The following is a 15,267-nucleotide window of genomic DNA, read 5'->3' as shown; positions in this document are numbered from 1 at the left end:
CACATGACGGCCGCAATCTAGCCAAACGAGGTCCAAATTGGCCACTTCTTCCTTCCCTTCCCTTCCCTTCCCCTTACTTCTTCTTCTTGACTTTAACAAAGAAAACTTTTTTTCTTTTTTTCTTTTTGAAATAGAGAACCGATTTTCTAGGCGGTCCGGTTGGATGAAACGGTTTTCACTTTTTATCTAGTTTAATTGCGGGTCAAAATGGTTTGTTACATATAAGCGGGTTTAATATTAACTCGGACCGAACATCTGTTCGAGTCCTGGTCAAATCGGTCGAATCGGTCGGTCCAGTCTCGGTTAAATAGTGTTCTCAAGTTGACCAGTGTTTAAAGGTTTGAAATCTAACAAAAATACCTTTGAAAATTATTGTAAGCCTTTATAGGTTTGAAATTTTGCAGAAATACCTTAAACACCATTGTTGACGTCGACAAATAGGGCTTGTTTCCGGCGATGATAATACTATCACCACAAAAATACTCTCTTAAGCCTCTTGACCAAAACCAGTCTCACTCCTCTATTTCTTGCCTCAATTGTTGGCAACAATAGGCTTTTTCTGATGACATAGTTCTGTGATTTTCGATCGATTTATTCATAGAAAATCACCGTCGTTGCCCACCATTACACTCACTAGCTATTTCTTTTCAAAAGTCTTAACATTTTAGTCTTCAATTATTCATGGATTGATGTTCTAATATTTAGAGTTTTCAATGAATAGTAAAATTTGCAATCCGATCTAATGAAGGCTCAAGTCGACTTAATTGATTGGGTTTTAAAGGATAAAACTATTTGTACAAACTCTTTGTACAAAGAAAGTTATACAAAGAGTTTGTACAAAATGACGTGATACATCATGTGAGTGTCACGTGATATAAGCGTTCACGTAACATTAATGTGACATTAAGTTACTTAGGTTCTAATGTTATATGACATGCTTTGCAATATGTCATGTCAGTTTATATAAACTCTCCTTGTATAAGAGTTTGTATAAATAGGAGATTTAAAACACTGGTATTCATTACTAAAATCTGGCAGTAGGTTTGCAATTGCACTATAGTCTTGAAAATTGTAAAATTTCCTCTCCTTATGATGGGGACATCGGTGGTTAGTTGTCCTTTGACCAAGTAACAACGGTCAATTGGATCGAGGTCTTGAAATTAAGAAAATCTCGATGATTTGGGTACAAATGAACCGCATCCACAAGCAGCTTAATTAGTTTAAAACAATAAATTATATAAGTTTTAATTTGAATTAAAAAATTAATAAAATTTGCTTCTAGTAACTTCTAACTTGCATATAATAACCAATTAATATTCCTACCGAACGACAAACATGTTTTTGGTTTTGATATATGCATAAATATTAAATAACAGCCTTAGGAAAGTGTAGAGGTATATCTTGATTGCAAAATTAACAAATTTAAACGCGTGGATTTAGAAGAGCTGTAATTTTCTAAATTTCGTTCTATAGTTGTTGATTGGGTAGTTACATTAGTTAGTAGTTGCTGAATCAGGTTAAAACTCTGCATAAATGGCAGCAAGAATTTTGTTTAAATGGCAAATACATATAAAAAAAAAAAATGCAGATTTGAAATTATTAAGCTCAAGAATTTCTACCACAGAAAGCTATTAAGCTGGTTCGTGCGCAACACTACTGTGAGTTTTCTTTATTTACTTTTTATGAATTATTTTTTATTTTTTTACCATAATTTGTGTTTAGATCTGGATCTTTACATCCTATTCTTGTTAATGTAAGTTTACGAGTTCAAACTTGAATCTGAATTGGAGTTGACGTCTTTAATAATCTATTTAAATCAGAAGTTTGTTGAACTAACCTTTTCCTATCATAATAACATCAAATGATCCAGTCTGGAATCACTAAACTTTTCTATTATTTTACTTGAATGATTGGTCCTTTGATTTATCAAATTTCTGATGTTTCCAATTGAAGCATTTATAGCTCAGAGTAAAGTATTTAATGAGAAAAATGACATAACTTCATAGGATTTTCCTTGTATCTTCCATTAGATCTTTTCTTTATTAAAGTCAAGCATTAGAGAAGAAATCTCTCTCTCTTTGGTTTCTGGTCTATTAAATAATGCTGATTAAAATATATTGATTATTATGCCTCAATCATTACAAATAGTACCTCTAATTAAAATATAAAATGTTAAATCTCTATGAAGCTTCTAATGGACGGGGCAGCTTTTGTTGGTGACATTTTAACTTGCAATGTGATCCTTCACCTTCAGCTATTAAAGAAAAGAGAAAAACATGCTAGCTTATGGATTGAAATTGACTCAGAAGTACATTACTTTTCAAATCAACTTTATTATGCATATATTGAGAGAAAGGGATGAAAATGTCAACTATCAAATTATTGGTACTATTTATTACCATGAATAATGTTATATTTACAACTGAGTTATATAATAAGACAAAAATTGCACAAAATTCATATAAAATAATTACTCTATTCTATATGTTTTGTCTGATTGTGTGTCTGGTTGTATGACTCAATTGTAAACATATCATTATTCTATTAACATTAAGAAGGCGTTTGGTTAGGAGTTATATGAGATTACTAAGGTTATGTCATCTTATATTACTTGATTATCACGTTTGGTTGTCAAATAATATAAAATTTCAATAATCTTCCTATACTAATAGTAGTTACTGTTGACAATATTGGATGTAATTTGATTACTTCCATTTTCTTAGGTATTGTAAGATTGCCAAGATAATTTTTTTTTTTTGTTACAGTTCTATCCCTTATTAATAAAATTTTAGGACAATAATACCCTTATTTTTAAATTAATTTACATGAATATGACTTTTACTATTTCACCCAAATTAATTAACTTTTTGGACAAAATTACCCTTGAATTAAAAATAAAATGCAGTTCACCCAAGCCGCCACCCCCACCCACTTGTCGTCGTCGGCTGTCGACGGCCAACCGCCGTCGGAACGGTGCACAGAAGGTCGAAAATAGCTGTCGTGCGCCGATATGGCCATTTTCAGCCAGATCTGTGACTGGAAATGGTCATATGGCACACGAAGGTCATTTCCTACCTTCTGTGCATCGTTAGGTTGCCGGCGGCCAGTAGTGGCTAGGTTGGTGGAGGTGCATTGTTGATTTTCAAACTTTTATTATAGGGTTGTTTTTGCTAGTTTTTTAAATATAGGGGGGTTATATAATTCAAATAATAATCTAAATAATAATATTACATAATAATATAATAATAATATTTAATTAGAGAACAATTCAATAATTTAAATAATATACTCACTAATTTATTCCAACAAACCAAACTCATTTTCCTAAAGGTTCGTAATAATTTTAATATAACTTTTTAGTAATTCAATATTCTTTGAATCAAGCACAGGAATGGTAGTATTTATAAATAAAATCTGATCAAATTTATAAGCTAATTTATAGCGTCATTTGATTGAAGACTAAAGCTACCGCGAAAAGTCTTTTCCCTGCATTACACAACACAAATAGATAATATAAATTGTGTAATACTATACTTACAAAATTTTTTTACAAAGATCTCCATACAAAGTGATGTAATAAAAAATGAATGGAAGAGTAAATTTAATGAGTTTAACTTTTTATTTTACTCTTTCATTTATTTTTTGTCACCTCACTTTGTATGAAAATCTCGATAAGATTTGTTTGTAAGTATAATATTATTGATATAAATTATAAAAGATGAAGTATGGAGACTGTTTCTCACGTACCTGTTGTGCGTGTGGATGAAGTCTCACCTCTCTCGTAATAAAATGTGGAGCCAGAGGCCGTATATCGCGGAAGTTACAGACAGAAAACCGCGTTTAAAAGTCTCGTTTTCAGATTACGCCGTTCCTCACACAGCGTAGACTTAATTAATAAGAAAAGCCCACAAAAAAACACGTATTATTACTACTAAAATTGGAATTGGTAATACCAACTACATTCTCCCTCGTCATCTCAAAAAGAAGCAAACAAGCCTCTGCTTGTTTGTTCTCTTTTGCCTACTGTACTAATCACTAATCACTTTCTCTGCCACGCTCTGATTCAAATCTTATTCTTAACACAGCTGATTAAAGAGAAGAGTTGGGATGGGAAAGAAACTTGATGCTCTGTTTGGAAGAAACTTCAAGTCCTACAAGTTCAAGCCACAAGTCAATCTTGCCATTTCTCGCCTTGCCGTCCTCAAGAACCAGCGCCAAGTCAAGTGCAACCAGGCCCGCTCCGATGTCGTTCAACTCCTCCAACAAGGCCACCAAGAACGTGCTCTCCTTCGAGTAAGATTTATACGATATCTTTAATAATTTACTTGTTAACTGGTCTATGTATGATTAGAGAGAGATCTGGTTGTTTTTGTTGTTCAGGTTGAGCATGTGATCAAAGAGCGAAACATGTTGGATGCTTTCATTATGATGGAAAGCTACTGCAATCTACTTATAGAAAGGGTTCACCTCATTGAACAAGACAAGTTAGTTTCATATATACATTTACAGATTTATGAAGGAAGTTCTTTTATTTATTTGTCGGAATTCTCATTTCTGGGCTTAATTTTTTTTTTTTTGGTTGCAGAGAGTGTCCCATTGAATTGAGGGAGCCAATATCGACCTTGCTGTTTGCAGCTTCGAGATGTGGAGAGTTCCCAGAGCTTCAAGAAATTCGCGCGTTGTTCACGTCTCGCTATGGCAAGGAATTTGTGAATCGTGCTATTGAATTGCGCAACAATTGTGCAGTGAACGCCAGGGTATGGTTTTTTTTTTTTTTTTTTATTTCTATTTTTAAATGTGAGTTAGATATGTACCTTGTTTGAGTAGGTTTTCAATTTAACAGAAAAAGCAAAAAGGTAACGTTTTATTTGTGAAAGGCAGACATCCGGTCCTCCTCAATATAACCTTTTCAAAAACTTTATACATAGAACTCGGCTTTGCTTCCAGAACTGCCCTGTATTACCACAAAAAGTCATAATGTGGGTTTAAGAATGGATGCTCAATTTGACGAATATGCATATTTAGGACTAAGTCAAATGATAATGATAATAAAAGATATGTGAATACTATGTGTTATGTTGAATTCTTGGGCACGTTAATTTTAAGATATTTGTTCATGGATTTCTGTAGATGATACAAAAGCTGTCAACCCGTCAGCCAGAGCTGGAGAACAGAATGAAAGTGCTCAAGGAGATTGCCACCGAGAATGGCATTGTTCTGCAACTTGAAGATACCTCTTCTATTTCCAGTGAGGTATTGAGACTATACAAGCAAATATTGCATTAGTTTTATTGCTTGAATGCGCCCTAAACTTTGGCAGTTGTTCGTAACTTGTGGCCTTTTATGAACGATGCAGGAAATCTTGGATGTAAGCAAGAAGCAAAACCAGACTGAGCCGAAAACATCAACTAATTTATCTCCCACTAGGCCAGGCGATCATTCACAAAATTCTCCTAATAATCTCCGAGAAGATGATGAGTTCTCTGATTCAATGAAGGCAGGGAAGAAGTACAAGGATGTTGCCGATGCGGCTCAGGCAGCTTTTGAGTCAGCTGCTCATGCAGCGGCGGCTGCAAGAGCAGCTGTGGAACTCTCAAGATCTGAATTCCATGATCCAGATGATCACAGTGGTCCCAGTACTTGGCAAAGAAGAGAAACTGGAAGAGATGATCCTGTAAAACTTGAATCTGAATCTAAAATTGAGGAAATTCTTGGTGAAAGCAAAGCTGCAGAATCAAAACACAGCGAGAATGGAGCAGAACTTGAGAGTTCAATTTCTAGTTCAAGTTCAGATTTAACAGAAGAAAAATTAAAGGTGACTACAATGTCCACTGAAGTGGACCCTGAGACTCTGAAGTTACTAGAGAAGGATATAGATTTTGACAACAGTGACAGCGAGGGCTCGGTTATTTCTCATAGGCAGATCCGTTCAAGCTCTCAAGCTAGTCTGAAAGTGGAGAGTGGACAATCCAGTGCACATGCAGCTGAAGAATCTGTGTTGCAAACTAAACAGCATTTAGACATGGCGACTCGCCCAATGTCAGTTAGGACCAGATTCACCAGACAAGTGCGCGGGTACTAAAATGTGTGTAAGTCTTGAGACTTGTGTAGTCATGGCCTAGGCTGATAAGCTAAACTGCCTTTTCTTTTTCATTTTTCTCCCATTAAATTTTGAAAAAGTTGAACTGTGTAATTGATTTGGAATGTAAGTGAGTGCTGAAATTTTTTGTGTGTTAATTTTGATGTAATGACTGATTGACTTCAGCCTCAAAGTTCAATTTGTTGATCATATGTGAAGACATGCTAGTGGTAATATGGCACATCAACATACTGCACCATATATTCAAACTATTTATAAAAGCCTAAGTTTCACTAACACGGGAAAAGTAAGAGAAATATGCAATAATGTTTCTCTGGAGGAATGTGCAGAAAAGGCAATATACAATAATGACTAAATGTGCATTCATGATGGTCAGTGCACAGCCTAAACTTGACTTTGGATTACATGTATCGATTCTCATATACTAAATTGCAGAAGAGATAAATTAATAAATAATACATTTGCCTGTTAAAAATCACTGATTATGTAAATATTATCTTCAAGGAAGAGTTTTAACAACCAACTCACTAATCAAAGGTTTCAACAAAGTCAGCTCAAAAGATACTTTTATGCACCAAATATAATAGAAAGAGCAAGCCCTTAAGAACTACATTAACTTTCAAAATGGTTTGTCATTTACGAAAGAAAGGTTTGTCACATAACATTTGTGAAAAATAAACAAACAAACAAACTAATTTTCAGAGCTAAAGATCTAGATCTAGCAAAAATGCAGAATCTACAATAACGAAAACTGAAAATTTTTATATGCCTGATCCTCGATTAAGTATGTAACACTACAAATAACTCAGTGGCCTCTTGGCCTCTTCTTACCATGTTGCAACAAATCAGAAAAAGCCTGCAAACTCACACCAACATCTTCATCATATTCGATTCCAAGCTCCTCCTGCAAAACATGACCAACTATTAGAGAATCTGCACAACACAACACCATATGGTTTGAAGAAATAAATGATGTAAAAAGAACCTTAAATTCCTTCAGATCCTTAGATGAGTTCTCAGTTATGGTATCCCATATATCTTTGAACATCCTTTTACGCTTTCTCCACTGACTTACTTTCTCCAAATACATCTTCTCAACCGCCTTCCTCTCCTCGGGCTTCACCAGGGTGACTCCTCCACGCAATTTAGCCAGTTTATCCTCCATTTCCTTAATCTGATACATAATCAAAAAATTACTAAGCTTTTTCCATTCTTCCTCACAGGTAAAAGTAAATTAAAATCAAATAATCCATGCCACATACCTCCTTTCTTAGTTTGGCTTCTTTCTCACGTATTTGTTCCAATGTTAAATTTGACTGTAAAGTTCTAATTTCTGCAATAATAGTGTATGCTAATTGTCACTATAGAACACAGAAACTATCCTTTCAACGTTCCATACAACCAATGAAATGTTAATTAATTACCACAATAAATAAATTTCTTCCATAGCACATACCAAAAAAAAATAAAAATTATACCTCCCTCAACCCTGGTGATTGCCTTCTTCTGTTCTTCAAGCTGTTCCTGCAGCTTGGCATTTTGTTCCTTCATCTGATTAAGCTCTTCATTGTTCGGAATGTCAAACTGGTCTTGCCTAGCAATGTATATCTTCTGTTTACCATACTCCTTGAATGAAATCTTTCCGCTATCAGCAAGATTATCCAAAGCTTTTTGTACAGCCGTCTTTTTAAGGTTGTACTTTTGTAAAGAATCAGCCACATTTTGAGAATTTAAGGGCCGATTTTGCTGGAAAAAGAACATAAACAAAAGCATTTGAGAGAGTAAAGCACAATCCACAAACATAATTAATAATACACAAATAGACAATAATTTTCCATCAAATTAAACAGTCTATCACATTTTTCCTTCTTTACAGATAAGATCATATTTCCAGTGAAACAAACGAATCGACTTCTTGACCATTTCCTGAGTAATAGAAGCTCGCTTGTAAAGTATAGATTTAGTTTTTTTAATCTCCCAAACAGTAAGAAAACAAAAATGTTCAATCAAACGGAGAATAAATGTTATACACCAAAATTTAAGCGCAACTTAATATTGATTATTGCTCGTATCATAGACCAGTAATGAATTCGTGGAAATTCAAAATTACCTCATTCACGAAGTTGAGCACGATTGCTGAAAATTTTTAAAAAGAAAAAGGATGATCGTCGAGTCAGAAAAGAGAAAATGTTAATAAAATAACAAAATTGAGAAAATAGATTCTTAAATAATCAAAGTTAGAGAGTAATAGTTACCTTCTGTATTATCAGATTTAGGAGCCATCTACCCAAACTGCGCGGGAAAATAATAAGTAAAAGAAAATCAAAGCGAATGTTTGGCCAGGACGAAACTTGCCTCATAAGCAGGATTCTGAAATTCGAAACGGTGGCGTTTCTCTTTTGTTGTAGAGCTTCTGGTTTTTGACAAATCAACCCCCAATTCAAATTAAAAATTACGCATCAAATGTGCTCCACTTCCGCGCCTATCCTCATTCCGCGCTCAAAAGTTGCCACGTCAGTATGCTGTTTGTCACAAATATTTTTTTTTTTTCAATTTTAAAGAAAATGTTTCCGTAATACTTTTTAAAATTTTACATGAAGAAAATTTTACTCAAAAATATTGCACCAACCTAAAATCAGATTTTTTTTTTTTTTGGTTTATTTTTCAAATTTATTGGTTGTATTTAAAATTAATATATGAAAAACAAAAACAATTTTAAGTACCAAATACCAATTGTCTTGCAACTGATGCAAAAAAGATGACGATGACGGTAACATCAGCTAAGCCTCAGCCTTTGCTCTGCACCAACTACTCCTTTCTTTCAACCAAAGCATTCAATTCAAAGTTGTTTTATCGCCGATTGCACAATTCAGCCATCAAATTCAATAGCCAAACATGGCCTAAACAAAATCCGCCACATTTGAGTCCCATCGTTTGCCGCGCGGCTCGCCGCAAACCCACCGTAGCTGATGCTACTACCGCCTCTGTAGAGGGCAATGATACAGTACGGCGGGTGCTACAGTTTTCTCTCTGGACTGCCGAAGCTGTTTACATTTTGTGGCTCTTCCTACTTCCCTTTGCTCCAGTATGGGTCTCTTTTTATACTTATAAAATTTCTCTCTTGACATTGAAAGTTGAAACTTGGGTTGCTTTTCTACGTTACAATTGTGCGTAATCTGGTAGTTTATTCAGTGAATTTATTCTAAAGGCCATATTTTATATGTATATCATATGTTCTGTGAATAGAATTTAGTGTTATGCTTCAATAATTTGATTTCGTTTTGTGGATATGGACATTTTCAAAATCACTGAGTTGATGATTTCAAAAAGCATGGACTTTGAAAATAATGTCAAATATTTCAGCTTCAAATATATGTATAGTGTAGCAGGTTTTAAATGTTTGGAATGTTACTGATCATATTTTTTTCAAAATACATTTGAGATTTTTAAATGCATTAAATTTTGGCCTAGACATTTATGTAATGCTTTTTAATAATGTATTCATTTGTTTTAGAGAATATCTTCTCAAATGTGACACTTCAGTATTTATTAATGTTTTGTATTTACAGAAGAAAGGTTGATTAATTTTTTTATTTAATAGGGAGATCCAGTGTGGGCTATCAGCTCAGAAACAGTGAATTCCCTTGTGGGCCTTTCTCTCAATTTCTTCTTTATCTTGCCGTTGACAAATGCTGGTATGTCAAACTATTGTTAATGGTACTTGCTCTTTAGAGAAAGGATTTCTTTGTAGATCAGTTATCAACTATAAGCTTGATAAATATGAGATGCACTTACTTTGGATAATCATAGCTATCTAAAAGTATAAACCATGTTTCATTGCTCTGTGATAAAATTTGGATGGGTGTATAGTAATAAATTGAACCCATGAGGTGTTCTCATCAACTTCTGTTAAACTTGTTTTAAGTCCATGCTAATTATTCAGAACTCTCATCTTTCCATCTTCTAATGCCATTTGGATAGTTGAAATTTACAATTTTCATTCCCATCAATTGACTTGATATCTCTATCCGTTTCTTTGTCCTTGTCTTTTAGGGGTTAGAGGGAGTAGTTACATGACTCATTTTGTTTATTAAAATTGAAAGTTGATTTACTAACCGAATTGGATTGTTGAACAAGTCCTTATCATGTGCTAGGCATTGATAATTTGTGCAATGAATTTTTTGGCAGAGTAGTCGGAATTCGTTTAATTGATGCTCCAGTTCTTCATCCAGTAAGTATTATTATAACAAATGAAATATGATGCCACTGATTACTGTACTTCATGCTTATTTTAATGTGATGCAACTGTTAAGAGGCTTCTTGGCATTTGCATCCCAGTGTAAACGTCCATTCTGATGTTAGTTTTATTCTTCAATCAGATGTCTGAAGGATTGTTCAACTTTGTAATCGGATGGACCTTCATGTTTGCTCCCTTATTATTCACAGATCGAAAGAGGGACAGATACAAGGGTTCTCTTGATATTTTATGGGGTTTGCAGATGTTCCTTACCAACAGTAAGCTTCCTCTCAAATCTTGCTTTAGTTAAATGAACTTGACCATGTATACCACACATGTATATTTCTTTTGCGTAAAAAATTTAAGTTGGTGCCCTCTCTTAGTATGATACTTGATTTGGCTGAAGCAATTATCACTGTTTTGGCGATTTTCTTTGTAGCAAGTGTGATCTTATGATGGGTTTATCCTGGCAACAGTGGGCTTCAGAGTCCATAGCTGCCCTTTGATTTGCTTTTTCTCCTTGTTTTTCAACTTTAATTTTGGACACTAGTGAAGGTTTGTTGTGATTTCTTATTAACCAAAGAATTGAGTTATATTTATTCTGATGCCAGCATTCTTAATCCCTTACATGGCAATACGGCTGAATGAGGCTGATGCCGACTATATTCAAAGAAAACGCTCTCAACTAGGCTCCGTGATGACAAATGGTGGGCCCATTGTAGGACTTGTTGGCGGAGCTGTATGTCTGATATCTGTGCTTTGGGCCCTCTATGGTCGAATGGATGGAAATTTTGGCAGCATAACAGACAGATGGGACTTCCTGGTTAGTTATCTTGGATCAGAAAGGTTGGCTTATGCCTTCATATGGGATATTTTTCTTTACATAATTTTCCAGCCTTGGTTGATAGGTGACAACCTGCAAAATATTCAGACAGGCAAGGTGGGTATAGTGAATTATCTTAGATTTGTGCCTGTGGTTGGTTTAATTGCCTACCTTCTCTTTTTGAACCTTGATGAGGAACTATAGCTAAAGTGTGGTATTGTTGATAGGCAATGATGATTGTTAGAATGAGCCGGTGTATGAGTCGCAGATATTTGTTTCCAGTTTTCTCTATGACAGAAAATGAAATTGTAGAATCTTTTATGTTAGTGAATTCTTTGGCTGAGATGTATAATTAAATTGATCAGAATGAAGTTTCAAGATAAGATTTGAGAAGTTTCTTTGCTTGTATTAGACTCCTGTTGCTATTTGTTGGCGTTCAACCACATATCATTCCGGCATTGCTACTCTATTGAGTGTGTGACCAGAAAATGTACATGGACATCTGATACGCACCATCAGCTCATTTATCGCATTCTGCGAGCACAGCTAGCATGAAATTTTCATTTTGTTGAATCTTTATATCATTAACAGAGAATATCCTGATGATCTTTTAATTACTTATATTCCTTCTGCTCTGAAACTTGCAAGCAAGTACCTTCCTCCATATACTTTTCTTGCATTTTACAAATCACAAAATTTAAGAAGAAGAAAGAGCCGCCAAATGAGGGAATATCCTTTTAACTTACCTTTGAAAAATAGGAGAAGGTTCATATGCTATCAATTGAAACTTATGCCAATAAAGGAAACTCATCATTCAAACAACTGACTCCTTCTAAATATTTTGAGTTAAACAGTCTCAAATCTCAATTTACGTGGAGCTATCAGCTATGGCAACATAAAATCTTCAGCCAACTTTCATGTCAGTACACCTGACCTGAACAGAACCTTGCTAGTAGTTCTTAGCCATCAACACAAATCATAAAACCAAAGTGAAATTTATGTAGTCTTCACATTATTCTAAATAGCTCTAACCAAACTCATTTCCAATGCAGTTAAGTCCGTGTTCGTTAGCACATGTTCTGATTTTTTTTCCTATCAGAACAAAAGTTTACCAACATCAGGGGTCCTAACTGAAAGCTTGGAGAAAATCAAACAAACAACTCTTGTATAAATGAATAGTAGCAAACTCACAAAGCCAAATTCCATTCGCAATAATGGAGCATTATCATAATCTAGTTTAGAATAGCTAAAATACAAAACAATGTAGAGTTACCCAAACCCCAAATTTGTACCCAAAAGCAATGTGTACTCTACTGTACACATTTAGGTAGTAAGATTACCACCACTTTGCTGCCATAAATTGATGATATCAGTGGCCTGATTAAGAAGTAAAATCATCTTCTTCTGGGATATCCATGGTTTACTCTCTAGAGTGGCCTTCAGCTCTTCCCATGCATCTTTTCTCGGCCAAAAGAAATATGGGCTTAAAGGAATGGTGCCATGCCCGGGTATTGATTGATCAAGAGCAAGACCAATGTTCTTCTCCATCCATATGAACTTCAATACAAGCCTCGGCTTCCCCACTTGCTTCACCGACACCTCAGCTTTCTGCAAAATTCATTAAAACTCTCTAAATAAAGCAAAGCTACACACATACATAAAGAAATAAAGAAAGAAGAAAGAAATATTTTGACCTCAATTTCTACTGGGGTTGAGGAGATGGTGTCTGTAGATGTTTCAGCTGTGAGTGTTTCTGGGGCTGCTGCTAAAGTAGTACTGAGTCGTCTTTGGTTTCTTGAAATGGGGTTGGACTTGATGTGAATGGAAGTTTTGAAGGATTTGAGACTGAGTTTGTGAGAAGGAAATGAAGAGCAGCTAGTTAAAGTAGTATTGAAACTAGATTGAAGCGCCATTGAAGAAAACATTTTGCGATATGTTGAAGGGGATACGGAGGTTTTAACTTTTTATTGGGTAATAAAAGAAGGCATGAAAGTCTCCCCTGACTGATCAGAATTGTCTTGCGTTTGGATAAGGGATTGAACAGACGCTTAACTTTTTAGGACAGGGGAGATTGCAAAGGCCTTTTGGGCGAGGCCTGCTCGTGGAGTCCAGGATATATAGCCCAAACTTGTTTTGATGAACGTTATTCCTAATGGGCTAGAACAATTGTGGAGGAGTAGTGCTAAAACGCCCATCTCTAGGCTGAACAGTCTCATGTGCAGAACAGCAGATCTGTTCTTCAGACCCACCCACTTATTAGTAATAAAAACATTGAACCAAACAACAGGGTTGTATCTTTGCCTCTTTGGTTTATCAATAACCTCTATCCATTCTCTTTTAATTTAAGTCTGGCATTTTACGTGAATGAGTTATGCCAATCAATCTTGGATACATTATTATTTTGGGACAAAAAATGTTTTTTGAAAAACTATCTAAATAGAATATGATAAGATTTTGATAGTGGGTTTGGTATGATATTTGAAAATTATATTAGAGTTTGATAAAATGTTGAATAATTATTTGGTATATATTTTTTTTTAAATATTTAGATTATTTTAACCCCCTATATTTGTTAATTTAACTAAACACTCCTCCACAATAAAACTTTAAAATTTAACAAAAACACCCCATAATGAAACTTTAAAATTTAACAAAAACACCCCCACAATAAAACTTAATAATTAACAACCCCCTCAACCCAAAAAAAATGAAGCCATCGATGACCATGGTCAAAGACCAAATAGATCTGGCTAGAAACAGAAAGATCGTAGCACGATTAGCCAGGTCCAGCCTATCGTGCGTTATTCCGACGTTGGTGATGGCCACCGATGATAGTGATGACGGCCGACAGTGGATTGGGTGGGTAGGGGTGTTTTTGTTAATTTATAAATTTTTTATTTTGAAATGTAATTTTTTTTTTAATTGAATAAAGTTTGAAAAATGTTAGAATATGATGATAGAAAACAAGTCTTACCCACTTTTCAATAGAAAAAATTTTATTTGATTCGGATTGATTTTCAAAATAACGATCCCAATAAGTAAATAAACATAAATTCCGTTTTTTAATCCAAATAGTATAATAAAAAAAATAATTTAAAAGAGTGAAACAAATAGGAGAATATATTTATAAATTATTTTTTTTTTCAAAAATAATTTTAACTATTTGTAGGACTTACGAAGACATTTAAATGTGAGACAAAATAAACACAACTCAATTACCTAACTTGCATATTTTTAGATTACTCGAAAACAAATCACCAAAAAATCAAAGAAAACCTTCATATGCTTGTTTTAACTTTTAACCCGTGATTGAAGGGTTGGGAGTTTCACATTCATCCAAGATCTATCCATATTTAAACAATCCACATAAAACCCATGATCTCTGTTGGTAGCTCATCAGACCTTGCTAAAAGTAATTTTGCTAGGAAAACTCCAGAACTGATTGGCCCATACATTCTCTGCCTTATCTCCATTTTCTATTGGATTGGGATTTTCAATGATGTTAAACTATAAAGTCCCAGGTGAGGAAGATAATACCAGAATATTCCTCTTAGGACAGAGTGAGATATGATCAAATGGATTCAAAGGATATAAAAGTAAATAAAGAAAAGAGTAAAAGACACAACAATGGATAATGAAATAATTAAAAAGATAATAAAATCGTTGTTGAATATTTATTGATCTCACATGTCCATTGGCATGCCTGTCGAAAGTGGCAATGTTGATGACTTCCCTTGAACGTGACTACATGAGCGGTCTGCGTTAATATACCTTCATCCAGTTGTACACGTATTTATCTCTCATGTTCTTTTCGTAAAGAAAACAACATTCTACAATTTTAGTAATTAAATTAATCAAATTATTTTATCCTTGAATTACCTAATCGCATATCAAATTACTCATATTTTATATTACTAATATTGTACTTAGAAGATAAAAGATTTATAATTTTTAAATCAGGAAAATATTTCCTTAAATCAAGATCCAGTTGAGAGGAAGTGGTTATTTTTTTGAATTATTTTGTCTACAAACTAATGGACAACAAAGAGCTATATAACATGGGATTGTAATTTGTATTAGATTGCTATTGAGTAGAGTAGTAATAAT

General features: G+C 34.2%; 4 protein-coding genes across 5 annotated transcripts; 2 read left to right on the top strand and 2 right to left on the bottom strand.

Annotated features, from left to right (window-relative positions):
- The first annotated feature begins 3,847 nt into the window (after positions 1-3,847).
- LOC116107487 lies at positions 3,848-6,237 on the top strand. Of its 2 annotated transcripts, XM_031393750.1 has the most exons (6): positions 3,848-3,946; positions 4,086-4,293; positions 4,381-4,484; positions 4,586-4,757; positions 5,131-5,253; positions 5,357-6,237. In XM_031393750.1, exons 2-6 carry the CDS (start codon positions 4,108-4,110, stop codon positions 6,080-6,082), a joined length of 1,311 nt encoding a protein of 436 aa, XP_031249610.1. In that variant the 5' UTR covers positions 3,848-3,946; positions 4,086-4,107; the 3' UTR covers positions 6,083-6,237. The 2 variants fall into 2 exon arrangements, with proteins under 2 accessions (XP_031249610.1, XP_031249609.1); XM_031393749.1 differs by lacking the exon at positions 3,848-3,946 and having other exon boundaries at positions 3,956-4,293.
- Positions 6,238-6,752: 515 nt separating this feature from the next.
- LOC116107424 (homologous-pairing protein 2 homolog) lies at positions 6,753-8,451 on the bottom strand. The gene is made up of 6 exons (XM_031393698.1): positions 8,356-8,451; positions 8,211-8,236; positions 7,579-7,846; positions 7,363-7,433; positions 7,086-7,274; positions 6,753-7,004 (listed from the first exon to the last, which is right to left on the bottom strand). Exons 1-6 carry the CDS (start codon positions 8,381-8,383, stop codon positions 6,906-6,908), a joined length of 681 nt encoding a protein of 226 aa, XP_031249558.1. The 5' UTR covers positions 8,384-8,451; the 3' UTR covers positions 6,753-6,905.
- Positions 8,452-9,985: 1,534 nt separating this feature from the next.
- LOC116107463 lies at positions 9,986-11,364 on the top strand. Its single transcript, XM_031393730.1, has 4 exons — positions 9,986-9,990; positions 10,238-10,331; positions 10,480-10,615; positions 10,949-11,364. Exons 1-4 carry the CDS (start codon positions 9,986-9,988, stop codon positions 11,362-11,364), a joined length of 651 nt encoding a protein of 216 aa, XP_031249590.1.
- A 939-nt stretch (positions 11,365-12,303) lies between these two features.
- On the bottom strand, positions 12,304-13,169 carry LOC116107523 (30S ribosomal protein 3-1, chloroplastic). The gene is made up of 2 exons (XM_031393796.1): positions 12,855-13,169; positions 12,304-12,768 (listed from the first exon to the last, which is right to left on the bottom strand). Exons 1-2 carry the CDS (start codon positions 13,083-13,085, stop codon positions 12,484-12,486), a joined length of 516 nt encoding a protein of 171 aa, XP_031249656.1. The 5' UTR covers positions 13,086-13,169; the 3' UTR covers positions 12,304-12,483.
- Between the last annotated feature and the right edge of the window lie 2,098 nt (positions 13,170-15,267).

This window comes from Pistacia vera, unplaced genomic scaffold (genome assembly GCF_008641045.1).
Source record: "Pistacia vera cultivar Batoury unplaced genomic scaffold, PisVer_v2 Contig539, whole genome shotgun sequence".
NCBI classification, from domain to species: domain Eukaryota; kingdom Viridiplantae; phylum Streptophyta; class Magnoliopsida; order Sapindales; family Anacardiaceae; genus Pistacia; species Pistacia vera.
This window is presented reverse-complemented; position numbering and strand designations above follow the sequence as displayed.